Genomic DNA, 26,573 nt, shown 5'->3' with positions numbered 1-26,573 from the left:
CAGAGGTTTTAAAAGAGAGGTTGGATGGCCATCTGTCAGGAGTGCTTTGATTTTGTGTTCCTGCATTGCAGAGGGTTGGACTTGATGGCCCTTGAGGTCTCTTCCAACTCTATGATTCCATGATTCTAAAAACCTTTTTATACCCATCTTGAGATAAATTGATTATTTAATTACTTCCCCTCCCTACTTTTCTCCACAATGGAAGCTCATAAGCGGCTTGTATTGTATTGTTATTTTCTCCTCCATTTTATCCAAACAACAACCCTGTGAGGTAGGTTAGGCTGAGAGTGTGTGAGTGGCCCAAAGTCACCCAGTGCACTGCCATTGCAGAGTAGGGATTTGATCCAGATCCTGTTTGGAAATTTTAACCACTGTACCACTGTACCACAGTAGTTTTCATGGGGTGGCTTCTGTTGAACAGTGACAAAGTGGTGGGCTGAGGTAAGTCATACAAGTCAGGTAGCTACAAGTTGCCAGTTGATACCCATTTTCAAAGGCCAACATAAAACTGGAAAGGGCCTGCTCCCTCTGCTTGCATTTTTTTTTTATAGAAACCAAGCCCGGAACACTCATAAAACTATTGTGGCTACTTAACAGCCACTGAAGGCATCCATTTCTTAAAACTACAGCCACTGATTCTATAATTTGGGGGGGGAGTTAGCCCCTCATTTTTTTTTAATTGTTTCAGATTTTCCTGCATTTCTGGGGAGTTTTTCAGGTTTGTAGAAAGATCCATCTTGTCCATTCATGGCTCCAGTCTCTGGATTTAAGTATCTTCAAATCTGTCTGGGTTGAAAATTAGATATATTGGTTGGAAGGAGGGCATGTACTGAAGTTGTTCTAAAATACAGTCTTTTTGAGATCAACTTTTATTTTATATTTTAGAATTGGTGGCTATGATTTACCATTTGTTCCTGAGGTTGTTCTATTATGTTACATTAAAAGTTGTGTTTTTGCTCCAGATAGACTGCTTATCATGAGCTTGAAATACTGGCACTTTTAAAATGTAAGACAATACATAATGTTTTAGTAGAAATTCTCTGTAGCCTCTAATGTTAATGATTGCATTATAAGAATTTAGAAAATGGCTCATATGTTTAAGATAACCTATCCAAGTAGAAGTATACATCAAGAAGATTTAAGTGCTGATAAGTTTACTGAAATATGGACTTTGTTTTTAATGTCATAAATAAAATGACATTAATGACAGTTTAACCACTTTTAGAAACTGCCTTTAGAAACATCTTGATCGGGGGCCCACACAAGGATGTCACAATAAATATGACTTTTGTTTGAAGGCTTCCAAACCCAGGAATAATTCAGTTGTACTCTGTGCACAAGGAGTGAGAGAGAGGAGTACAAGAGCTCAACAAGCTGTGTTTGTGGCTATCATGAGCAAAGAGAATTTTGATGGGACATCTGAAAACAGCCATTGAAATAGATTAAAATATTTTGTAAGAAGCGTCAAGAAAAGTTGAATGACACCTTGTATTTGTGAATTAGAAATTTGGTGTATCAAGCATTCCATGGGAAAGTTCCATTAACAGATGCCCATTGGTGTGAAAAACTTAGATTTCTCCTTCGTAATAAGGGTTGCTACCCTGGCCTGGGAATTCCTGAAGACCTCTGAGCAGTACCTACGGAGGGTTAAGTCTGGAAAGGAGAAGGTGCTAAGTAAGATGGAATGCTATAGCGTTGGCCCTCTGAAACTTCTTCCTGGGAAACTCTCTCTCTAGTTGAGAAATCAGCTGTAATTACAGGAGAACTCCAGACCTCACTTTGAGATTGATAAGCATGTCATTAATCAAATTGCAAAGAACTGAACATAGGAATGAATCACCGATTTTCAAATAATGCAGCAGACTTGAAGCACAGTAAAAGAAATAGCTATTGAGTGTCATATATAAATATTGATCCTTGCACAGTAAATATATTGTTCCCCATAAATTGATTGAAACCCCACTGGGAAGATTGGAATGTTTCCATTCATAACTTCGTTATGACTAGAGTTGCTAGTGATTACTGTGTTTTGGAAGATGTGCAAGTTGTATTTGTTTTTTCATTTTAAAATGTCATTTCTGCTGAGATATAATACACCAAATTGGCTACATTATGAAATATCATCTGTAGAGATTATTCAGGCTTTGCAGTCCTTGAGCCAATACTTTTTTTCTGCTTCACATTCCCTTCTCTTATTAGAATCATTGCATAAAAAAGAACAGAGAGCAGCTCAAATGTACTCCACCACAAACTTCCTTGGTATCTTTTTGTATATTCACTTCCTTGCAATAAATCTAAATCTAAAATCTAAATCTAAAAGGGGCCTAGCATCCTATGATTTTCTTCCATTTATTTATCTAAAATTTGTACATCTCAGTTCCCCCCCCCCCCCATCCTTGAGGGCCCAAGAAAGCTAAATGGGCAGACTTCTCTAATGGCAGGTGTCTTGGTCCATTGAAAGAAGGCCCTTATATTTGTGAAGGGGGTCATAAGGTACATCTCAGAGTGTGGAGTCCAAAACAATATGCTGCTGGCTCTGATCCTCAGATGCTTGTGTAACCAGCTCATCCTTGGCTACATCAATCTCCATTGGAGGCCTAGGAAAATTTAAAATTTAATAAAATGACAGCACCTGGTGGCTTGTCAAACAAATATGAAATTGATTCAACAAATTAACAAACCTTTAATGTAAACATGAGAATTTTATATCAATTAGAGATAAATCATAGTGGAGAAATATATATGGCTTCCTCTCGCACTAGCAGAAGGATTTTTCATGCTATAATTGGGAGGTTTTGTAGCAGTTGGTATGCTTGCACAAGATTTTGCACAAACACCAGGACATCTTTGGATTTAGCGGAACTCATTAAACAGGCTGCCACTCCTTACAGAGAAAAAAACAAGTCGTCTGCTAGGTATATTTTAACTAAAAATAAAAGTAAGCTAAAAGGATAAAAACCAATTAAAAATAACAAAACAGAAAAAGAAAACCTAAAAAAGAAAACAATAAAATAACTTAGGAATAAACTAAGATAAAAATAAAATAAAATGTAATTCTCTTTCACAGAGCTGAATCTGAAAGCATCAGACTGTTTGCACACTGGAAACAGGAGGCAGGATGTTCAGGCATTTCCTTCGGTCACGCTTACCAGATGCTAAAAGTGATCATGTTTAGCAGTGTCAGTTCTGTCATCTCTGCGTGCCAAGAAAAACTCCATGAATCAATGATTTGGTTTGTTCGATCTTGAGAAGCATAGACATAATATCTGCATTCTCTTTCTTGTCAATACTTGAGTTAAAAGAAGAGGAAATGTTCACACCATTTGATAAAATTAACAAATCAGTTAGCTCTCTGGACAATAATTGATTTATATCTCTTTGCAACTATAAATCTTGGCTAGGCTTCACAGAATTACATAGTTGCCCAGCACGTATAGCTCTTGGCTACAGGAAAGCTACTTTGATTTAATTTGATTTAGATTTCAAGACAGTCAAGCCAGATAACATAAGCAAAAGCCATCCTGCAAAACAGAGGCTGATTATGCACAAGGCATCTATACGCGATGGAGGTAGCTGTCTATAAAGTAAAAAGATTTTCTTCACTGCCCTGCCAGTGACTCTGCGTGGCATTTGAGACCACTCCTAGCCCGAATTTAATTTTGCTTCATGGGGACATTTTCCAGCAGGCACCGCTTTGCTCTGGACCTCTTCCTTCTGCCCACGGCCAACCTGCCTAGCTCTGCCCCTTACACTCTTCACACTGCTGTCCATGACGTCCCTCTCGCCCCCCTCCCTTATGTTGCAGGCTCCTTCCTTCTTTAAAGGCTCATATCTATTTATCAATGTATTGATATAACTAGGAATTGGTTTCTTTCTAAGGAACAGGAAAATAGGCTCCAAGTTTCCAATCTCACTCTGCTTCTGCCCTCCCTGACTTGAGAGGCTTTTTAAAACCTTTCCGCATATGAGCCTCTTTGGCACAAGGCTCTCTCTCATGGCAGCAGTGAGAGAGAGGCTGGGGCATAGAGAAAGACCTGTGGAGGGGAAGTGAAGGAGAATTATCACCACTATCATATTGTAATCACCTAGTGTTATGAGATCCAGCCTTGGAGAGAGGCAGAGCTACATAACCCAGGTTAGAGATCTGTTGAGGCTAGCTGCAGGGAGGACTGGTTGCTTCTCATGTGTAAACAGAGAAATGTGAGGAGACTACACTTCAGCCCCATTGCACAGCTGAGCAAAATTTTCCATGAATAATGGTCCACAGTCAATTATAACCAGATTCATTGAAATTATCCCACTCACATTAATCTTAAATCCCAGCAGCACAATTAAAAAGATTGCTTAAAGCAGTGCCTGTGTAGCAGAACTGTTGTTACAGAAGAGAGGCTGTTGCTTGGCCTGTCATGCAAAAATAAACAAGTGTCTAGTAGCACCCAGTAGATTAAATGTTTTTACTCCCAGCATAAGTTTTATGAACCATGGAAGACTCTATCAGATTTATGGGTACTCATAGGTTTTTCTTTCTCTACCAAGGTTTTATCCTTGGAGGTGGCAGCTCGGAAGTGGCAGTTTTGGAAGAGGAAGACAGAACAGAGAAATGAGTTAAAAGCTTCTCTGTCAAGCTGACCTTCCCCTGGAAATCACAGCCCTTGGGGTTGCTCTCTCTCTCTCTCTCTCTCTCTCTCTCTGTGTGTGTGTGTGTGTGTGTGTGTGTGTGTGTGTGTGTATGTTAAAAATAATTTAGCATTATAATGGAACTACATGCAGCCCATAGGTCCACCCTGAGCCAAAATGCTTAGATCCATCCAGAAGTGACTTTTAACATGTAGCTACAGAAGCTGCTTAACTGACATGTCTGTACACTTTGTTTACCTCATCTTCTCCTCCCACAGGCTTCCGTTCCTATCTAGCCATAATCCCAAACCATTCCTTAGAAAAACTGGCTCGTACTTTTAATATAGTGCATGACGGCTGGGGGGAAAAACTGCCTTGAAGGAACATATTTGGGTCCTCTCTCACTCCCATCATCCTTGATTGACATGTGGCAAACTCCTAACTTTTCTGTCAACAGGCTATATTCAGGGCCTAGCTCTTAAAAAACAAAATTTCAGTATGCAACCCTGAGTCACCTTCATGTTTTCTCTTTGACTTACACATTTCTTTCAAAAGTGCAGAACATCTTGTGAAGCCACTGTAGGATGTACATTTTATACTTGTATATCTTTTCTTTCTTCAAAATTATGTATGCATGCAACATACATTTTAAATAGCATAAATGGGATCTTAATTTAGCACCAGTTGTTGCTTTCCAATGAGCTGCCATTTCTCAATATTTTCTAAAGGTTTTGTTTTGAAAGAGAAATGTGGGAAATACTTGTGACAAAACAAAAAATGAATAAATGCCACAGAAATCAGTAGAAGGAAAACTGAATTCATGGCTTGGTCTCTACTGATGAAGATTAATATCAAAATTCACAATTCCTACATGAGATGAATTAATTGTAGTGCTCCAGCATTATACCAGAAACATTTGCTTTAGAGTGATTATGTTTTATCATTTGTATGTTGAAACTTAGCTGACTTGGGTGCCTTATCTTTGCCAATGATCACTTTACTTTTTGATAGATTTATTAATCACTTAGCTGAGCTCAGGACAACTTGACAAAAAACTGCCCAAGTAGTTGTGTAGGAATGGAAAAAGAAGACCTAGGAAATTATACATGGGTTAATCTGACCTAGGGAAAGTATTAGGAAAAAAGTCATTAAAATATCTCTTGTGAAAACATCAAAGGGATGGAGTGGGGATTGATTGCTATGGTTGTAGGTAGGGTTGCCAACTCTGGGTTGGGGAATTCCTGGAGATTCTGGGAGTGGAGCCTGGGGAGGGTGGGGTTTCGGTGGGATAAGTACTTAGTAGGATATAATACCATAAAGTCCACATCCAAAGCCGCCATTTTCTCCAGAGGAATGGATCTTGGTCATCTGGAGAGCAATTGTAACAGTAGGACATCGGCAGGTGCCACCTGGAGGTTGGCAGCCCTAAGTGTGGGGAAATGGGGTTAAAGCACTCATTTCTGCCCAGTTGACGAATGAGGGGTAGCCCAATCCACAGGGCTCTGGTGGCCAGGGGACATTGTTGCTGCTGTGCTGCCTCCAGGGGGCTTTCAGTTAGCAAAGTGAGGTGGAATTAAGTCCTCCCACCATGAATCTTGAGGGACCCTGCTGTTAACTATAGTGTCCTTAGTGGTGCAGTACCATAGTATTAAAAGGATTTTCTCTCCCATATGATGCATCAATCAACTAAGATCTCAGTTTCTTAGGAGGCTTCCAGCCACCCATGCCACTCCTTCTTAATGCAAAGGTGGGTAAGCAATTTTTCAGATCAGGCACCCTTACTATGAGAAATCCCTTGCCTGAAAGTTGGGCCACTGCATTTCTATGCCACACACAAATATTTCTTGGTTAGACTCTTGTTTGACTAATGAGCGTGTGCTTCTTCTTTATATTGTATTATTTATATTGTTGCTATTTTTCTGTTCCAGCTGTTTGTTTTTTTGTTCAGATTGCTGGTTTTTGTTTTAAATAACTTTATAGCTGCTAAGTTGAATTATATTAGAGTGGATCATTAATCGTTTGCTATTCTGTGTTATGTATTGTTTTGATTTTGGTATGGAAGCCATCTTAGGAAGACTGTGGTGGGAGCAAGAGGTTTAAATGTTTCATTTATATAGAATATTTTTATATTGTATAAGTTTCATTGAAATTATGGAAGCTGCTCTGAGCCTGTTTTGGGAGGGAGAGTGGGTTCTACCTCTAATTAATTAATAAATTAATCAACAAATAATACTTTGTGTTATTTTTCAGGATTATCCAGTCATACACACGGAACAAAAATGGTAAGTTCCCCACTGTTGTTTTCTTTTGGTTTGTTTTGGAAACATCGGTGTTGGTATTATTCTATGTTGTTCAGCTGAGGAGGACAAAATCTATGGTATTATTTCATTATGAGCTGCAGATTGGGAGCCAATATGTAGTGGTGAATTTGTTGAATGTATACACTGGATAGTCATCTTGAATATAAACACTTCTATTGACCACAGTTAGTTTAATATGTGATTTACTGAACTATTAGTGAAGGAGATGCTGGAAACTAATAAGAGTCTGCTTGGAACTGCTAGTATGTCAGCTGCCAGGGAGAGCTAACCATTACAGGAGAAACCATTGCAGTGTGTGGGGGTTGGTAGTGGGAATTCTATCTCTGGACACTGATAATACCACACAAGAAAGGATTAAAATAGGATTCTTGAGCTCGGAACAATAGGATTTGTATTACTAGAGTAACTAGAAACCAGGTAAAGAATCCTGGCGTATGACTATGTTTTATAACCAAAGTTAATGGGATGATGAGCATTTGGATGTAAAAATCTTTCTTTATTCACAGACTCCAATACAGATTGTGTATGAGTATGTACATGCTTGCATCCATATGTACAGTTGCATACTTGTATAGTCACATCAACTGACAGTACAATCCTAAGCACAGTTGCACCTTTCTAAGTCCACTGAGGTTAATGAGCTTAGAAGGAGTAACTCTGTTCAGAATCACACTCTCACATTGTCTTTCTGTGTGACATTAGAATCATGCCTTACTCCCAGCTTGTTCTTTAGGCACACAGATGCTCATTCAAAATGTGATTATTATCCTGACTGCAAAAAAAAAAAATTACAAAAATTGCAAAGACAGCCCAATCCAGATCTTTACCGCCACACCATCTCCAGAGGGCTTCCAAGTGGCATGGGGATGCAGCTAAAACAAACAAACAAACAAACAAACAAACAACAACAACAACAACAACAAGCTGACCACCTGGAAGTCCTCAATAAAACTTAATAGAGTTCAAGTCCTAAGCCCCGGCCATGCCATTCTAGGCCCTAAAGCCCAGGTAGAAGCTAACTAGCTCCACCTCAGGAATACCTTGGCCAGCCCCACGTCATGCTCCTGTCCAATCGGATGCCAGCATTGCTCCATGTTCCATGTTTCACCCACTACCATGTTTCACCACAGCAGAGCTATGAGGCACATGGCTGTTGGCATCTTTGCCCTCTCCAGCGGTAAGTGTGCCCCTTATGCCAAGGGAAAGGGCAAATGTGTTGGCACAGACATATGCTGCTCCCACAGCCCATCCCCTCCATCCAGATTGGCTGCCCGAGAGTCAAAACACCTGTAGTTCTTATTAAATTAAGATAAACAATAATTTGCATATTTCCTGATTATTAGAAGATTTGTTCATGTTCATGCTAAGATGGCATCATTACAGTGTCTTCATCTGACTCTTTGAAAAATATTCACTGGGAATCCTAAATCTATCATTGGTGGCAAGTGATAGTAAATTAAAATGCTATCCAGTTTGAGAAGTGGTTTGCATATACATGTTGGCACTTGCTATTAATATTATATGATGCTTCCACATTTAAAGTAAGGTTGTTGTTGTTTAACATCCTACTCCTTTGAAAATGTTATGGTTTTGATAAATTAGAAATTTGGCATTTTATTCTACAGTATTGCCAGTGTTACTTTTCAAAACTTAAAAAGAAATAGTTAATGCTCTGAAAAAAAATCTGTGAAGCTCACTCTTACAAAAGATACTTGTCTTCCTGGGAGTCACCATGCATACTGATTGAGGATGTATTGTAGTCCTGTGATAGCTAGACATCAGTGTGATATTCTTCAGGATTATAAGCAGTGAGGGAATCTACCTATGCACAGCTTGCTATGTGCATTTCTCTAGCAAATTCTTCTGCCATAATACTCATCCTCTTGGTTTCTATTGAAGAATGAAACAAGAGATCATAGCCATACTTAAAGCAATACAGAGCATTCAATGTACACTGCCAATGGTTGCATCTTGCCACACCATCTTGCCACACCATTCAGCAAACTGCAAAGACTTCCTCTCTCCCAAGGACCCTTCCTTCAGAGGATGAAACTGCCTCCACCACTTCTTTCTCCAGTGGTTCTTTTTCCAGAGAAAGACTCTTTGTGCTGAAAGAAGGCTTTTTATATAGCACAGCAGAATGGCAGACTGCAACCCAATGCTTAAATTTTTAAAGTATGATTGCACTCTCACACACAGTGCAAGCCCTGAATCCAGCAACATCATCAAACCTGCCCAAATAACAACATTGGTGATGGGGGAACTAAGCGTGGTGATTCGGTATATCTGAATTTTAAAAAGATACAGAAAAAAGCTGTATTCATCTTTTTCTGGCTTTTATCAGCCCCAAATTCAAGCAGGGCTGATAAAAGCTGATCTGAATAGCTCAAAATGTTGAATGACGCATAGATATTCAGCATTCTGCATTTGGGAAATTTAAACTTTAAAGTGGGCCTTCAGTAGCAGCTAGCCACCTTGAACTCCCTTTAAAGTTAACTAACTTGACTGCATATAGTTAAAACTAGAGAATCCCCTATCCCCTTAAACTTAAGCTCTCATATAGTTAGAACTAGAGACCCTCCCCAGAGAATCTCCCTCCACCCTCCTTACCATTGCTGTGTGTGTTGGAGACTCTCTGGTGGTGTCGGGGGGGGGGGGGGGGGCAGCCTGAAGCCCAGCAGAAATGGTGCTTGTGCTGGCTCTGGCTGAGTCCTTCTCTCCTTCCCTGAAACTCTGTTGTTTTGTTAATTTGTTTTCAAGGCAACAAACTGGAGACCGGATGGCTCAGCTAATCAGTGATTGTTATGCATTTCTGCTAGCTAGAACTTTGCAAAGCTTTGTACCTTGAGGGACAGGACACAGGAGGAGAGGAAAAGTTTAATCTACCCAAGCAAAACTGCCCAAGGCTGGGATGATGTTCATTCCCTAGGATATTCAAACTCCATTTCGGTTGCCTGCCTGGCTGGCCCAAAAGTATAAATTTTAAAGAATAAAGTATAAAAGTATAAATGACCCACTTTGAGCAGGATAAAAATTGAAAACAATTTTTCAATTGGCAGGATAAAAATTGGATAAAAATTGAAAACAAAAACAAACAAACAAATAGTAGTGCTGGTTCCTAGTCAGAACATTCTGTGCCAGAGTCCAGAGAGGTAGAGTGATAGTTCAAGAGCCTTGAACTTGTCCTCCCTCTATCTGGTGACTGGTCATTGAGAGCCTGCTTTCATGGGACAAACCAGCCCTGCAGAGGAGACTTCCTGGAGAGAAGACACTGAAGGGTTTGATTTTCATTTCACTTACCAAGTTTTATTTTTCAAAAACATTTGATATTGCTAACTTTTAAAACTTTATTACTTTCCTGTTATAATTGTTTGCTGCTTGGTGGTGGGGTGGGGGTGGGGGTGGGGGTGGGGGTGGGAGGCTGAGGGTGTAGGTTCAAAGGGCCAAGGTTCTATTGATTTGAAGTTTAATTTGTTCAACTGGTACTGTTAAGTTACTGTTAGCAACATTTTCTTTGTTTCTGTGGTTTCTGTTCAGCCTTTTGGTTATTTGTGTGTGTGTGAGGGGGGAGCATGGTCTTAGGCCAAGGCCATGCAGGCCTACCTTTGGTTAAAGTTTACTTAAGGAGGGACTGTAGCTTGTTGTTTTCCCTTGTTTTACTTTTAGTTTGAATTCGTAAAATTTCTGTACAACTGCCTCCCAGTTTTATTCCCTCCCCCTCCCATGTGCTGCTGTTTCTGTTCTTGCTTTGCTTCGGTTAGAAGGCTTCTGGTTTTTTGGTTCAGGTCTCCCAAAATTGAGTTCTTTCCTTTGGGTCACTCATTTTTCTCCCTGTGTTTGCTGGTGTTTTTGTATTGCTTCTCCTTTTAAGTTTGACCCTTGAGTTTCCCACTCCAAATCCAAACTGTTTGGAGGTTTTGCTTTACCTTAGTAGTCATTTGTTTCGGTTGCTGGTGGTTTCTGTTTGCTTTTGTGGTACGTCTTGTTGTGGGCTGTGGTACGTCTTGTTGTGGTATGTCTTGTTGGGGGCCTGTGGGCCTCCGCACTTTATTTTCCAAAGGCCTTTTCGTTGTTTGTCTCCACACTCTGGTGCAATTAGTCTCACAGGTGGTTAATTCTTTGGGTTTCTTAGAATTTGAGGTGAGCCACTAGCCACCCTAGGGACTTAACTCCAGCCCACCATTGTGAAATGGCTTAGTGTTAATTATTAGGAGCTGTCCACCAAACCAGTGGTCTAGGGGTTCACATCCTACTTAATAGGATATCAAGAGAGCAAACAAGAGCAAGATTCCTGGATCGCAGATAGCAACAGTTCCGTGGTACTTTGTTTTATGAGCCAGGGTTGGAACGTGCCCCATGTCTTTGGCCATGCAGCTGGACTGTGTCTGAGTTATCATGGTGCCATGGGGTGCTTAGTTCATGTATTCCTCATTAAGTTTTGTTGTAGAGTGGCTTTGTTTTAAGAGGTAAAGGTGTTGCTGTGGGTGTGGAAGGAAGGAAGAGCCTGCCTCTGCTGTTCTTCTGAAGGGAACAATGCTGCTTTCCCCGCTCCATTTGAAATAGTGGGAGGTGTGGGGTGTGTTGGGGCTTGCTGTTATGTTCAGCTGGCACTGTGCTGGAGATTTTATTGTGGGGGGGAGGCTCTGGTTAAGGTCTTGCTCTGTGCCAGGGGTACTAAATTTCTTGCAAGACTGCTGGTGAGTCTCCTGAAAGGAACCAGTCAACTTCAATGAAGTTTGTTTGGGAGAGGCAACTGCTATGGGCACCCAACTGAAGAAGAACCTGCTGGCCACAGAATGAGTCCCCAGCCATCCAAATTCCAGCAAAGTTGGCTGTTTCCTTTCATGAGACTAACCAGCAGGCCTGTAGAAAAATTGGTGCCCCTACCCCCATGAGAGCCCCCAATAAAATCTCCAGCACAGAGCCAGCTGGGAATAACTAGCAAGCTCTACTTAAGTCTACAAGCATTTTCCCACCAGTGTGACAGTCATTTAAAGAGGCTTCTAAGACTCTTGATCTAATGTGATTCCATTGCAGCCAAAGGGTCATTTCTGAGTGTGTGTAAGCAGGATGTACATTTTTCAAGGTAAAGGCACCAAACTTTCAGGGTGGCTTCAGGAGACCCTCCAGGTAAAAGCACCCAGATTTGGTAAACTTTGCTTCAGTGGGTTCAATTTTATGGACCCTCAAAGGGATAGGGCCCATCTCCCACTTCCCCCCTGAAGTTAAGTTCACCAAGCCTGGGTGCTCTTACCAGGATGGTCTCCTGAAGCCACCCTGAAATTTTGGTGCCTCTACTTTAAAAAATGTGCAGCCTGCTTGCATACACCCACAAATGTCACATTGGCTAGTATGGGGAAAATCTGGGGAAATTTCTTGGGGTGCCTGTCAGGGGTGTATTTTTAAGATAGCAGCACCAAACTTGCAGAGTGTCTTCAGGAGAAGCTTTTAATGGTACTACCCAGGTTTGGTGATGTTTGGTTCAGGGGGTGCGATTTTATGGACCCTCAAATGGGAGATTGGATCCCCTAAACCACACTTCACCAAACTTGGGTGGTTTCATCCAGAGAGTCTCCAAAGATACCCTGCAAGTTTGGTGCCACTAGCTTAAAATGCATGCCCTACAGGCCAAAAACCATCAAACACCAAAAAATGCCTAAAAATTCAAACAGATCCATTAAAAAAATCCGAAAATATTCAGGTTTATCAAATCAAATATTCAGGTTTTGGGCTTTAACAATCATTTTAAAGCCAAACAAAGCTGGATCTGAATTTTACCGATTTTTTAAAGTATTTCTCAAGTTTAGGGGGAGTACTGAAATGAAATTCTGCATCACAAAATGAGCACAATGGGGCCAAGGACAACATATGGAAATTGTTTTTCCGTATTCCTGGGAATCTCCTAGTTTGCAGAAAAATATTGAATTAAAAAAATAATTGGGTTTTTTAAAGAAAAATTGCAAATCATAGCAGCAATGGCTTTAGATTCCTTGGAATCGATGTTTTCCATGGTGGAGGGATTTATGCTTGCTAGAAACACAACTTTTCTCTATCTTTTCCATTCCTACCCAGTTTATGTGACCTCCAGGAATCCCAGGTATCCCAGGAATGGATTTTTTATATTTGTTTCTGAAGCTGCTAGAGGGTAATGAAAGAAAATTGCTCTCCACAAGTATAAATCCTTCCATCTATGGATATCCTTCAAGGTATCCAAGAATGCCTGCTTCTTTAAGAAATGTGTGCTGATGAGGTCTAGAAAGATTATTTTGAACCCCAGCAGCCATTTGGGGAGCTGCTAAACAACACTCAACCAACATTGTAGATAATTCCAAGCTTCAATTTGTGTCAATAAGGGGAGGTAGGAGAGATGGGCTAAAAAGGTAAAAGACAGGAGAAAACTAAGATAAGTTGAGGAAGTAAGGAGCAAAAAAGGTGAAAAAAAGAAGTTGAAAATGTGGGAGAGGAACAGCAAAAGGTTGGTAGGCGAAGAAGGAAAGTGGCAAAGTTTGCTATGGGCTGGAAGGAAAAGAAAGAAAGGAGAGAGGCTGCACCCACTCCTTGGAGGAGGCAAGCATAAAAGGAAAAAAAAACTGGGAAATGAGATTCCTCCACAGTCAGCCATCACTCCCATTTCTAGTTTGCCAGTTATTGAAAATGTACCCAGTGTTTACATTTACAAATATCTAGATTTCTCAATTGTACCATTCAGTTTTGTCCTTGACTTTTCCATTGTTCAGAATTTTTAGACTCAGTCATCACTTTCCTGTGCATTTGTACTTATAACCAAATAACCATATTTTCAATTGCACTTACTCCCCTAATAAGCATCTATAAGGTTGTATATAATAATACTTTAGTCCATTTGTGGCTGGATCCTACATCAAGGAGTTGGGCATAAAAGCATGTAATGTTACTTTGCTGCACTAGGCCTTTTGAAAATCAAGTATATTTGAAAAAACTTGGAATTGCCCAAGTACATTTAAATTCTATTTTTTGCCAAATGTTTTATGAATCACAAGATCCTAGATTGGGTATGCATACAACCAGCTGGAATCCATTTTTGGGCTTTTGAAAAAAACCTGACATTTCACCAAAACTACCATTTTAGCCTTTTTTTTCTGCAGAGAAACCAGCAAACTTGTTCGAGGAAAACACAACATCATCTCATTTTGACAGAATGAAACTGCAGACAGACTGAATTGTACAACAAGTAGACATGGAGTATGAGGTGTTTCTCATTCAGTGGCTTTGCATTAGTAATGCAAAGATACTGCTAAAATAAGAAATAGGATCACTATAGTTGGCATCATCTTCAAGAAGTCCATGTTTGCAAGTCTGTTGAATATGTGCCATGGCAGTGGAAATGCCTTAAGAGTTGTATCAAGTATTGAAGGTGATGTTCTAATGACATTCTGCTTTAGCTTAGCAAGCACAGAGATCTGTTCCCTCTGACACCTTTTGGTTTTCATTCCCTATTTTTCCATGAACAGATTTGATTCCAGGTATGTGTTGCCCAAAAGCATTCTGACTGAACTACAGCAAATGTGGTTTGAGTCGCTGGGGAGCCATGGGTTCAATTCCTTACTCAGCCTAGAAGATCAATGGATGCCTTTGAGAATAGGTCTCATTCTAACTTATTTGAAGAAATGGCTGTGAGGAAGGGGAGGGGGAGAGTTCTTTGGAAGAAATGTTTCCCTGAGTTCTTTGGAAGAAATGTAAGAGATTTAAATTCAGGTCTGTTCAAATGCAGTAAGTGCATTCAGTGGGTTTTTGGCTATATCTTTTGGCTGGGATCTTTCTGATTTCTTTGCATAATAGAAATAGATGAGGCACTTAAGCATCCCATTAGAAGTCATTAATGGCTAAAATTACTATAAGGCCAATTTAATGACTAATGTTTGGAGAGAAGATAACAACCAGAAGAGCTAATGTTAGTGGAGCAGCAGCAAAAGGGCTGGTGTCAATTGTCATTTGCATTTTTTCAGGGCCCTTCTGTGTTAGCCTACTGTTGGGCCTACTGACACTTTCTCAGGTCCAGATAAAGGAATACCTTTTATATTCCATCATCTAATACAATCAACTATGAACAGTACATGGATGCAAGAGTAAGGTCCAAAGCTCTTTGACACATAAAATGGGAACATGAAGTGTGAGAACCATGAATCAAGGTAAACTAAAAATAAATAAATAAATGGGATGTTTTAACATCACAATTCTGGGAATGAATGAACTAAAGTGGACTGGATTAGGACACTGTAGTCAGAAAATTATGAAGTTTTTCATTCTAGAAATAACAAACATATTGTAAATGCACGTTTCAGGCAACTGAACAGATCATTAAATATGCGAACATAAGCCGAGGGCCAATACAGCAATCAAATTGATTACATAATCAGAAGCAGAAAATGGAGAAGCTCTATTTTATCAGCTAAAAAGATCAGGAACTCATTGTGCTATAGACTATGAATCGTTAATTTCAAAAACAATTTTAAGAAGCTGAAGTACCAAAACATTCAAAGTGCCAATATACAATCTAACAACAATCCTGAAGAGTTTAAAGATCATTTCCAGAACAGGTTTGCATTGCTAAGTTCAAATGAACACAAACTGGATGACCAGAGCTATCTTTGGGACTGCATCTCCCTGTGTTGCTCTAGAAGGCCCCTCCGTTCACTGGAAGGGAACCTCCTTGTATTCCCCAGGCCGAGAGACATCTGGCTGACTTCTACGAGAGCCAGGGCTTTTATTGCCCTGGCTCCAGCCTGGTGAAACAGGCTACCTGCTGATGTAAGAGGCCTGCGGGAACTATGTCAATTCCACAGGGCTTGCAAGACATGGCTGTTCCACAGGCCTTTCCCAACTAGCCAGCTGGATTTATCAAATATATTAAAACAACTTTTGGTCTCTGAGGGGAGGGGGTGAAGGCAGGGTGGAAATGGCAGGATGCATTAATTTATGACATCTAAATAAATGTTATTGTTAAACTTTGTAATTAATTATAAAGTTTTAAATTAGGATTTATATTTTTAGTGGTAGGATGTCTTAAATTATGTATGTTTAATGATGTAACCTGCCCAGAGCCCTTCGGGGATGGGGTGGGATATAAAACTAATAATATAATATAAATAAATAGATAGATAGATATTGTCAAGGAGGAATGCACAAAGACTGTTGATGTAGCCAAAAGAAATGAAAAACCTCAATGAATGACCAATTAAATTCTTAAAACCACTAAAGAAAGACAAGAAGCAAAAGTAAAAGGTGACAGAAATAGAATCAGAACTCTAATGCAACATTCCACTGACTTGCAAATAGAGAAAAAAAGAAAAATTATAATGCCCAGTGTAAAAAAAATAGAAGACAACAACAAAAAACAAAGAGCAAGAAATCCACAAAATCAAGGGAAAATTTAGGCATGCTAAAAGATCAACATGGAAATAAATTAACTAGACAGAATAAAATGAAAATATGAGAACAATATGCTGAAGAACTAAACAGTACAGATGAAAAAATCACAGATTTCTTTAAAGAAGAATCTTTTGAAGCAGAACCTGCAATTTTAGAAAGTGAAGTGAAAGCAGCATTTAAAGCTCTTAGAGAAAAAAAATCACCAGGAATATATGGGGTATCAATAGAACTATTTCAAACCACAGAAACTGAGTCTGTCAATATCTTAAGAATATGCCAGCAAAGATGTAAAACAAAACAATGGCTCACAGCCTGGAATCAGTCAATCTATATCCCATTTCCCAAATAGGCGATGTCAAAGACTGCAGTAACTATCAGGCCATTGCATTGATTTCCTATTCAAGTAAAGTGATGCCCAAAATCAAATAACAAAGACTGTTACCATATATGGAACAAAAAATGCCAGATATTCAAGCTGGATTCAGAAAAAGGTGAGGCACTAGAGATGATATTGCACATTTATGTTGATTATTAGACTATATGAGTGAATTTGGGAAGAAAATCAGCTTGTGTTTCATAAATTACAGCAACATTTTTGACTGTATGAATCTTGAAAAGTTATGGTTGCTATTAAGAGAAATGGGTGTGCCAAAACATCTGATTGTTTTGATGTGCAACCTATTCTCTGGACAAGAGGGTACTGTCAGGACAGAATACAAAGAAACAGAGGCTCGTTCCTCACAGGCCATACTTGATGCTGGTGCACATGGACCTCCCCCATTCATGTCCAAAGCTCCGCCGCTCCGTTTGTGGGTTTTTAAACATTTTAGTGCTTTTTTGGTTTTTGGCTTGCAGGGGGCACATTGCTATGGACTCCCAAAGAGGGTGCCCCATCACCCATTGTTTCCAATGGGAGCTCATAGGAGATGGGGGCTACACCTTTGAGGGTCCATAACTTTGGATAATAGGGACCCCATAACTAGGGACCTCAGATTCTCCCTTTAAGGTGGATTTAAAAGGAGAATTTGGGCTCTCTAGTTTAAACACCATTGAAAGGGATGCAGTTTGGGGGTGGATTCCAGCATCACAGCGGCTGCCCGGGGGGGGGGACTCAGATTTTGCACCAGGCTCCATTTTCCCTCTATGCCTCTGCCCAGAGGGGAGGGGCAGGGGAGGGCAGGGCAGGGGAGTCTGCCATCCCTGACCTCGGAGAGCTGCTTTTATAAGCGCTAGGCCAGGGGCAGGGCTTGGGGAGGCGTGGCCATGCCCTAGGGGTGAGTGGGGGTGTAGCCCCACCCCTGAACCCCCCCATAAAAAATCTATACCTACGTCCCTGCTGGTGCACCCTCTGGGTCCACTTGCACGCTGTCCTGTGAATGGCGCCAGTGCCCCAGGGGCCTGCAGGGCCGTCTTTGCATGGGGCCTGCTGCTTCAGTTTTCCTCTTACCTTCTCTTGGCTACCATCGCTCGGAGGCTGGAGGCCAGGAGGCATGTCCCCTGGGCTCTGCAGGGTGATGGCAGCCGAGAGAAGGTAAGAGGGGAACTGAAGCGGTGTGGGGGGAAAGGTGGTGTCCACCTGGTGCCATTTGCTCAGCACTGGGTGGACACCGCTGTTTTTCAAAAGTCAGTCAGAAAACGAGCCAGTCAGAAAAACACCATTGTGGGGAAAGTGGGCCGTTGAGGCTTTGCTCCAGCTGCGGCAGCTGTGCAAAGTCCCCCCCAACAGCATTTTTACTGGCCCCACGCCAGTCTTTATGGCCCATGCAGAACAGAAGTGGTTTCCAATTAAGAATGGTGGCAGACAAGGATGTATTTTAACCCCCTTATCTCTTCAATTTATATGCAGAACGTATTATAAAGAAGGATGGATTGCATTTAGATGAAGGTGAAGTGATAACTGATGGTAGGAACATTAACAATTTGAAATAAGCAGATGCTATGGTGCTCCAGTTGGAAGACCTGAGCCAACAATAGAATGGTGTAGAAGTCATTGATTCATAGGGTCAATTTAAATTGGATGTTATTTGATAGCATTTAACACACATCACATCATATCAGTAGTGCCTATGGTAGTAATGTCAAAATGATGGGAACTGCCACCTTAATACTGGTCCCCAGGCTACTAAACCTGGCTGTTAAGGATGTTACAGAATGCAAAGTGAATGAAATTTTCCTTCCAGATTAAATGTTGTAAATGCAATTCCATGTACACTTTGTTGCAAATAAGCATACCGAAATTTGTTGAAGTTATTCACGTGTAAATGTTCATAGGATTGTAAAACTCCTTTGCCTAACTTGAATGGGCCTAAAAGTAAAGTACTGTCCTTCCACCCTCTTTTGGCTTGAGACAGACTTGTACACAATGGGGGCCTCTGGCTCTTAATTTCAATTTCACTAATCTCTTTTGTGATTTAAACCTGTAATTTTTTTTGTGGGGGGGGGGGGGGGGGGGGGGGGGGGGGGGGGGGGGGGGGGGGGGAGGGGGGGGTGGGGGGGGGGGGGGGGGGGGGGGTGGTGTTGGGCGGGGGTTGGGGGGGTGGAGGGTGGGGGGCGGGGGGGGTTGGGCAGTGGGGGGGGGGGGGGGAGGGGGGGGGGGGGGGTGGGGGGGGGGGGGGGTGGGGGGGGGGGGGGGTGGGGGGGGGGGGGGGTGGGGGGGGGGGGGGGTGGGGGGGGGGGGGGGTGGGGGGGGGGGGGGGTGGGGGGGGGGGGGGGTGGGGGGGGGGGGGGGTGGGGGGGGGGGGGGGTGGGGGGGGGGGGGGGTGGGGGGGGGGGGGGGTGGGGGGGGGGGGGGGTGGGGGGGGGGGGGGGTGGGGGGGGGGGGGGGTGGGGGGGGGGGGGGGTGGGGGGGGGGGGGGGTGGGGGGGGGGGGGGGTGGGGGGGGGGGGGGGTGGGGGGGGGGGGGGGTGGGGGGGGGGGGGGGTGGGGGGGGGGGGGGGTGGGGGGGGGGGGGGGTGGGGGGGGGGGGGGGTGGGGGGGGGGGGGGGTGGGGGGGGGGGGGGGTGGGGGGGGGGGGGGGTGGGGGGGGGGGGGGGTGGGGGGGGGGGGGGGTGGGGGGGGGGGGGGGTGGGGGGGGGGGGGGGTGGGGGGGGGGGGGGGTGGGGGGGGGGGGGGGTGGGGGGGGGGGGGGGTGGGGGGGGGGGGGGGTGGGGGGGGGGGGGGGTGGGGGGGGGGGGGGGTGGGGGGGGGGGGGGGTGGGGGGGGGGGGGGGTGGGGGGGGGGGGGGGTGGGGGGGGGGGGGGGTGGGGGGGGGGGGGGGTGGGGGGGGGGGGGGGTGGGGGGGGGGGGGGGTGGGGGGGGGGGGGGGTGGGGGGGGGGGGGGGTGGGGGGGGGGGGGGGTGGGGGGGGGGGGGGGTGGGGGGGGGGGGGGGTGGGGGGGGGGGGGGGTGGGGGGGGGGGGGGGTGGGGGGGGGGGGGGGTGGGGGGGGGGGGGGGTGGGGGGGGGGGGGGGTGGGGGGGGGGGGGGGTGGGGGGGGGGGGGGGTGGGGGGGGGGGGGGGTGGGGGGGGGGGGGGGTGGGGGGGGGGGGGGGTGGGGGGGGGGGGGGGTGGGGGGGGGGGGGGGTGGGGGGGGGGGGGGGTGGGGGGGGGGGGGGGTGGGGGGGGGGGGGGGTGGGGGGGGGGGGGGGTGGGGGGGGGGGGGGGTGGGGGGGGGGGGGGGTGGGGGGGGGGGGGGGTGGGGGGGGGGGGGGGTGGGGGGGGGGGGGGGTGGGGGGGGGGGGGGGTGGGGGGGGGGGGGGGTGGGGGGGGGGGGGGGTGGGGGGGGGGGGGGGTGGGGGGGGGGGGGGGTGGGGGGGGGGGGGGGTGGGGGGGGGGGGGGGTGGGGGGGGGGGGGGGTGGGGGGGGGGGGGGGTGGGGGGGGGGGGGGGTGGGGGGGGGGGGGGGTGGGGGGGGGGGGGGGTGGGGGGGGGGGGGGGTGGGGGGGGGGGGGGGTGGGGGGGGGGGGGGGTGGGGGGGGGGGGGGGTGGGGGGGGGGGGGGGTGGGGGGGGGGGGGGGTGGGGGGGGGGGGGGGTGGGGGGGGGGGGGGGTGGGGGGGGGGGGGGGTGGGGGGGGGGGGGGGTGGGGGGGGGGGGGGGTGGGGGGGGGGGGGGGTGGGGGGGGGGGGGGGTGGGGGGGGGGGGGGGTGGGGGGGGGGGGGGGTGGGGGGGGGGGGGGGTGGGGGGGGGGGGGGGTGGGGGGGGGGGGGGGTGGGGGGGGGGGGGGGTGGGGGGGGGGGGGGGTGGGGGGGGGGGGGGGTGGGGGGGGGGGGGGGTGGGGGGGGGGGGGGGTGGGGGGGGGGGGGGGTGGGGGGGGGGGGGGGTGGGGGGGGGGGGGGGTGGGGGGGGGGGGGGGTGGGGGGGGGGGGGGGTGGGGGGGGGGGGGGGTGGGGGGGGGGGGGGGTGGGGGGGGGGGGGGGTGGGGGGGGGGGGGGGTGGGGGGGGGGGGGGGTGGGGGGGGGGGGGGGTGGGGGGGGGGGGGGGTGGGGGGGGGGGGGGGTGGGGGGGGGGGGGGGTGGGGGGGGGGGGGGGTGGGGGGGGGGGGGGGTGGGGGGGGGGGGGGGTGGGGGGGGGGGGGGGTGGGGGGGGGGGGGGGTGGGGGGGGGGGGGGGTGGGGGGGGGGGGGGGTGGGGGGGGGGGGGGGTGGGGGGGGGGGGGGGTGGGGGGGGGGGGGGGTGGGGGGGGGGGGGGGTGGGGGGGGGGGGGGGTGGGGGGGGGGGGGGGTGGGGGGGGGGGGGGGTGGGGGGGGGGGGGGGTGGGGGGGGGGGGGGGTGGGGGGGGGGGGGGGTGGGGGGGGGGGGGGGTGGGGGGGGGGGGGGGTGGGGGGGGGGGGGGGTGGGGGGGGGGGGGGGTGGGGGGGGGGGGGGGTGGGGGGGGGGGGGGGTGGGGGGGGGGGGGGGTGGGGGGGGGGGGGGGTGGGGGGGGGGGGGGGTGGGGGGGGGGGGGGGTGGGGGGGGGGGGGGGTGGGGGGGGGGGGGGGTGGGGGGGGGGGGGGGTGGGGGGGGGGGGGGGTGGGGGGGGGGGGGGGTGGGGGGGGGGGGGGGTGGGGGGGGGGGGGGGTGGGGGGGGGGGGGGGTGGGGGGGGGGGGGGGTGGGGGGGGGGGGGGGTGGGGGGGGGGGGGGGTGGGGGGGGGGGGGGGTGGGGGGGGGGGGGGGTGGGGGGGGGGGGGGGTGGGGGGGGGGGGGGGTGGGGGGGGGGGGGGGTGGGGGGGGGGGGGGGTGGGGGGGGGGGGGGGTGGGGGGGGGGGGGGGTGGGGGGGGGGGGGGGTGGGGGGGGGGGGGGGTGGGGGGGGGGGGGGGTGGGGGGGGGGGGGGGTGGGGGGGGGGGGGGGTGGGGGGGGGGGGGGGTGGGGGGGGGGGGGGGTGGGGGGGGGGGGGGGTGGGGGGGGGGGGGGGTGGGGGGGGGGGGGGGTGGGGGGGGGGGGGGGTGGGGGGGGGGGGGGGTGGGGGGGGGGGGGGGTGGGGGGGGGGGGGGGTGGGGGGGGGGGGGGGTGGGGGGGGGGGGGGGTGGGGGGGGGGGGGGGTGGGGGGGGGGGGGGGTGGGGGGGGGGGGGGGTGGGGGGGGGGGGGGGTGGGGGGGGGGGGGGGTGGGGGGGGGGGGGGGTGGGGGGGGGGGGGGGTGGGGGGGGGGGGGGGTGGGGGGGGGGGGGGGTGGGGGGGGGGGGGGGTGGGGGGGGGGGGGGGTGGGGGGGGGGGGGGGTGGGGGGGGGGGGGGGTGGGGGGGGGGGGGGGTGGGGGGGGGGGGGGGTGGGGGGGGGGGGGGGTGGGGGGGGGGGGGGGTGGGGGGGGGGGGGGGTGGGGGGGGGGGGGGGTGGGGGGGGGGGGGGGTGGGGGGGGGGGGGGGTGGGGGGGGGGGGGGGTGGGGGGGGGGGGGGGTGGGGGGGGGGGGGGGTGGGGGGGGGGGGGGGTGGGGGGGGGGGGGGGTGGGGGGGGGGGGGGGTGGGGGGGGGGGGGGGTGGGGGGGGGGGGGGGTGGGGGGGGGGGGGGGTGGGGGGGGGGGGGGGTGGGGGGGGGGGGGGGTGGGGGGGGGGGGGGGTGGGGGGGGGGGGGGGTGGGGGGGGGGGGGGGTGGGGGGGGGGGGGGGTGGGGGGGGGGGGGGGTGGGGGGGGGGGGGGGTGGGGGGGGGGGGGGGTGGGGGGGGGGGGGGGTGGGGGGGGGGGGGGGTGGGGGGGGGGGGGGGTGGGGGGGGGGGGGGGTGGGGGGGGGGGGGGGTGGGGGGGGGGGGGGGTGGGGGGGGGGGGGGGTGGGGGGGGGGGGGGGTGGGGGGGGGGGGGGGTGGGGGGGGGGGGGGGTGGGGGGGGGGGGGGGTGGGGGGGGGGGGGGGTGGGGGGGGGGGGGGGTGGGGGGGGGGGGGGGTGGGGGGGGGGGGGGGTGGGGGGGGGGGGGGGTGGGGGGGGGGGGGGGTGGGGGGGGGGGGGGGTGGGGGGGGGGGGGGGTGGGGGGGGGGGGGGGTGGGGGGGGGGGGGGGTGGGGGGGGGGGGGGGTGGGGGGGGGGGGGGGTGGGGGGGGGGGGGGGTGGGGGGGGGGGGGGGTGGGGGGGGGGGGGGGTGGGGGGGGGGGGGGGTGGGGGGGGGGGGGGGTGGGGGGGGGGGGGGGTGGGGGGGGGGGGGGGTGGGGGGGGGGGGGGGTGGGGGGGGGGGGGGGTGGGGGGGGGGGGGGGTGGGGGGGGGGGGGGGTGGGGGGGGGGGGGGGTGGGGGGGGGGGGGGGTGGGGGGGGGGGGGGGTGGGGGGGGGGGGGGGTGGGGGGGGGGGGGGGTGGGGGGGGGGGGGGGTGGGGGGGGGGGGGGGTGGGGGGGGGGGGGGGTGGGGGGGGGGGGGGGTGGGGGGGGGGGGGGGTGGGGGGGGGGGGGGGTGGGGGGGGGGGGGGGTGGGGGGGGGGGGGGGTGGGGGGGGGGGGGGGTGGGGGGGGGGGGGGGTGGGGGGGGGGGGGGGTGGGGGGGGGGGGGGGTGGGGGGGGGGGGGGGTGGGGGGGGGGGGGGGTGGGGGGGGGGGGGGGTGGGGGGGGGGGGGGGTGGGGGGGGGGGGGGGTGGGGGGGGGGGGGGGTGGGGGGGGGGGGGGGTGGGGGGGGGGGGGGGTGGGGGGGGGGGGGGGTGGGGGGGGGGGGGGGTGGGGGGGGGGGGGGGTGGGGGGGGGGGGGGGTGGGGGGGGGGGGGGGTGGGGGGGGGGGGGGGTGGGGGGGGGGGGGGGTGGGGGGGGGGGGGGGTGGGGGGGGGGGGGGGTGGGGGGGGGGGGGGGTGGGGGGGGGGGGGGGTGGGGGGGGGGGGGGGTGGGGGGGGGGGGGGGTGGGGGGGGGGGGGGGTGGGGGGGGGGGGGGGTGGGGGGGGGGGGGGGTGGGGGGGGGGGGGGGTGGGGGGGGGGGGGGGTGGGGGGGGGGGGGGGTGGGGGGGGGGGGGGGTGGGGGGGGGGGGGGGTGGGGGGGGGGGGGGGTGGGGGGGGGGGGGGGTGGGGGGGGGGGGGGGTGGGGGGGGGGGGGGGTGGGGGGGGGGGGGGGTGGGGGGGGGGGGGGGTGGGGGGGGGGGGGGGTGGGGGGGGGGGGGGGTGGGGGGGGGGGGGGGTGGGGGGGGGGGGGGGTGGGGGGGGGGGGGGGTGGGGGGGGGGGGGGGTGGGGGGGGGGGGGGGTGGGGGGGGGGGGGGGTGGGGGGGGGGGGGGGTGGGGGGGGGGGGGGGTGGGGGGGGGGGGGGGTGGGGGGGGGGGGGGGTGGGGGGGGGGGGGGGTGGGGGGGGGGGGGGGTGGGGGGGGGGGGGGGTGGGGGGGGGGGGGGGTGGGGGGGGGGGGGGGTGGGGGGGGGGGGGGGTGGGGGGGGGGGGGGGTGGGGGGGGGGGGGGGTGGGGGGGGGGGGGGGTGGGGGGGGGGGGGGGTGGGGGGGGGGGGGGGTGGGGGGGGGGGGGGGTGGGGGGGGGGGGGGGTGGGGGGGGGGGGGGGTGGGGGGGGGGGGGGGTGGGGGGGGGGGGGGGTGGGGGGGGGGGGGGGTGGGGGGGGGGGGGGGTGGGGGGGGGGGGGGGTGGGGGGGGGGGGGGGTGGGGGGGGGGGGGGGTGGGGGGGGGGGGGGGTGGGGGGGGGGGGGGGTGGGGGGGGGGGGGGGTGGGGGGGGGGGGGGGTGGGGGGGGGGGGGGGTGGGGGGGGGGGGGGGTGGGGGGGGGGGGGGGTGGGGGGGGGGGGGGGTGGGGGGGGGGGGGGGTGGGGGGGGGGGGGGGTGGGGGGGGGGGGGGGTGGGGGGGGGGGGGGGTGGGGGGGGGGGGGGGTGGGGGGGGGGGGGGGTGGGGGGGGGGGGGGGTGGGGGGGGGGGGGGGTGGGGGGGGGGGGGGGTGGGGGGGGGGGGGGGTGGGGGGGGGGGGGGGTGGGGGGGGGGGGGGGTGGGGGGGGGGGGGGGTGGGGGGGGGGGGGGGTGGGGGGGGGGGGGGGTGGGGGGGGGGGGGGGTGGGGGGGGGGGGGGGTGGGGGGGGGGGGGGGTGGGGGGGGGGGGGGGTGGGGGGGGGGGGGGGTGGGGGGGGGGGGGGGTGGGGGGGGGGGGGGGTGGGGGGGGGGGGGGGTGGGGGGGGGGGGGGGTGGGGGGGGGGGGGGGTGGGGGGGGGGGGGGGTGGGGGGGGGGGGGGGTGGGGGGGGGGGGGGGTGGGGGGGGGGGGGGGTGGGGGGGGGGGGGGGTGGGGGGGGGGGGGGGTGGGGGGGGGGGGGGGTGGGGGGGGGGGGGGGTGGGGGGGGGGGGGGGTGGGGGGGGGGGGGGGTGGGGGGGGGGGGGGGTGGGGGGGGGGGGGGGTGGGGGGGGGGGGGGGTGGGGGGGGGGGGGGGTGGGGGGGGGGGGGGGTGGGGGGGGGGGGGGGTGGGGGGGGGGGGGGGTGGGGGGGGGGGGGGGTGGGGGGGGGGGGGGGTGGGGGGGGGGGGGGGTGGGGGGGGGGGGGGGTGGGGGGGGGGGGGGGTGGGGGGGGGGGGGGGTGGGGGGGGGGGGGGGTGGGGGGGGGGGGGGGTGGGGGGGGGGGGGGGTGGGGGGGGGGGGGGGTGGGGGGGGGGGGGGGTGGGGGGGGGGGGGGGTGGGGGGGGGGGGGGGTGGGGGGGGGGGGGGGTGGGGGGGGGGGGGGGTGGGGGGGGGGGGGGGTGGGGGGGGGGGGGGGTGGGGGGGGGGGGGGGTGGGGGGGGGGGGGGGTGGGGGGGGGGGGGGGTGGGGGGGGGGGGGGGTGGGGGGGGGGGGGGGTGGGGGGGGGGGGGGGTGGGGGGGGGGGGGGGTGGGGGGGGGGGGGGGTGGGGGGGGGGGGGGGTGGGGGGGGGGGGGGGTGGGGGGGGGGGGGGGTGGGGGGGGGGGGGGGTGGGGGGGGGGGGGGGTGGGGGGGGGGGGGGGTGGGGGGGGGGGGGGGTGGGGGGGGGGGGGGGTGGGGGGGGGGGGGGGTGGGGGGGGGGGGGGGTGGGGGGGGGGGGGGGTGGGGGGGGGGGGGGGTGGGGGGGGGGGGGGGTGGGGGGGGGGGGGGGTGGGGGGGGGGGGGGGTGGGGGGGGGGGGGGGTGGGGGGGGGGGGGGGTGGGGGGGGGGGGGGGTGGGGGGGGGGGGGGGTGGGGGGGGGGGGGGGTGGGGGGGGGGGGGGGTGGGGGGGGGGGGGGGTGGGGGGGGGGGGGGGTGGGGGGGGGGGGGGGTGGGGGGGGGGGGGGGTGGGGGGGGGGGGGGGTGGGGGGGGGGGGGGGTGGGGGGGGGGGGGGGTGGGGGGGGGGGGGGGTGGGGGGGGGGGGGGGTGGGGGGGGGGGGGGGTGGGGGGGGGGGGGGGTGGGGGGGGGGGGGGGTGGGGGGGGGGGGGGGTGGGGGGGGGGGGGGGTGGGGGGGGGGGGGGGTGGGGGGGGGGGGGGGTGGGGGGGGGGGGGGGTGGGGGGGGGGGGGGGTGGGGGGGGGGGGGGGTGGGGGGGGGGGGGGGTGGGGGGGGGGGGGGGTGGGGGGGGGGGGGGGTGGGGGGGGGGGGGGGTGGGGGGGGGGGGGGGTGGGGGGGGGGGGGGGTGGGGGGGGGGGGGGGTGGGGGGGGGGGGGGGTGGGGGGGGGGGGGGGTGGGGGGGGGGGGGGGTGGGGGGGGGGGGGGGTGGGGGGGGGGGGGGGTGGGGGGGGGGGGGGGTGGGGGGGGGGGGGGGTGGGGGGGGGGGGGGGTGGGGGGGGGGGGGGGTGGGGGGGGGGGGGGGTGGGGGGGGGGGGGGGTGGGGGGGGGGGGGGGTGGGGGGGGGGGGGGGTGGGGGGGGGGGGGGGTGGGGGGGGGGGGGGGTGGGGGGGGGGGGGGGTGGGGGGGGGG

The 26,573-nt window shown here is 56.1% G+C and overlaps 1 protein-coding gene across 3 annotated transcripts in view; it reads left to right on the top strand.

Annotated features, from left to right (window-relative positions):
• Window positions 1–26,573, top strand: part of MTA3 (metastasis associated 1 family member 3) — a 228,140-nt gene that overhangs the window by 162,441 nt on the left and 39,126 nt on the right. For 2 of the 3 annotated variants that reach the window (XM_048495449.1, XM_048494638.1), the window contains exon 17: window positions 6,868–6,899. In XM_048495449.1, the coding sequence (XP_048351406.1) occupies window positions 6,868–6,899 (32 nt within the window). Of the gene's footprint in view, window positions 1–6,867; window positions 6,900–14,923; window positions 17,072–26,573 lie in introns of those variants that run through there. The other variant, XM_048493832.1, reaches the window with a different exon arrangement.

This window comes from Sphaerodactylus townsendi, linkage group LG01, assembly GCF_021028975.2.
Source record: "Sphaerodactylus townsendi isolate TG3544 linkage group LG01, MPM_Stown_v2.3, whole genome shotgun sequence".
Lineage (NCBI taxonomy): Eukaryota > Metazoa > Chordata > Lepidosauria > Squamata > Sphaerodactylidae > Sphaerodactylus > Sphaerodactylus townsendi.
The sequence above is the reverse complement of the archived record's forward strand: the minus strand, read 5'-3'. Positions and strand labels throughout refer to the sequence as shown.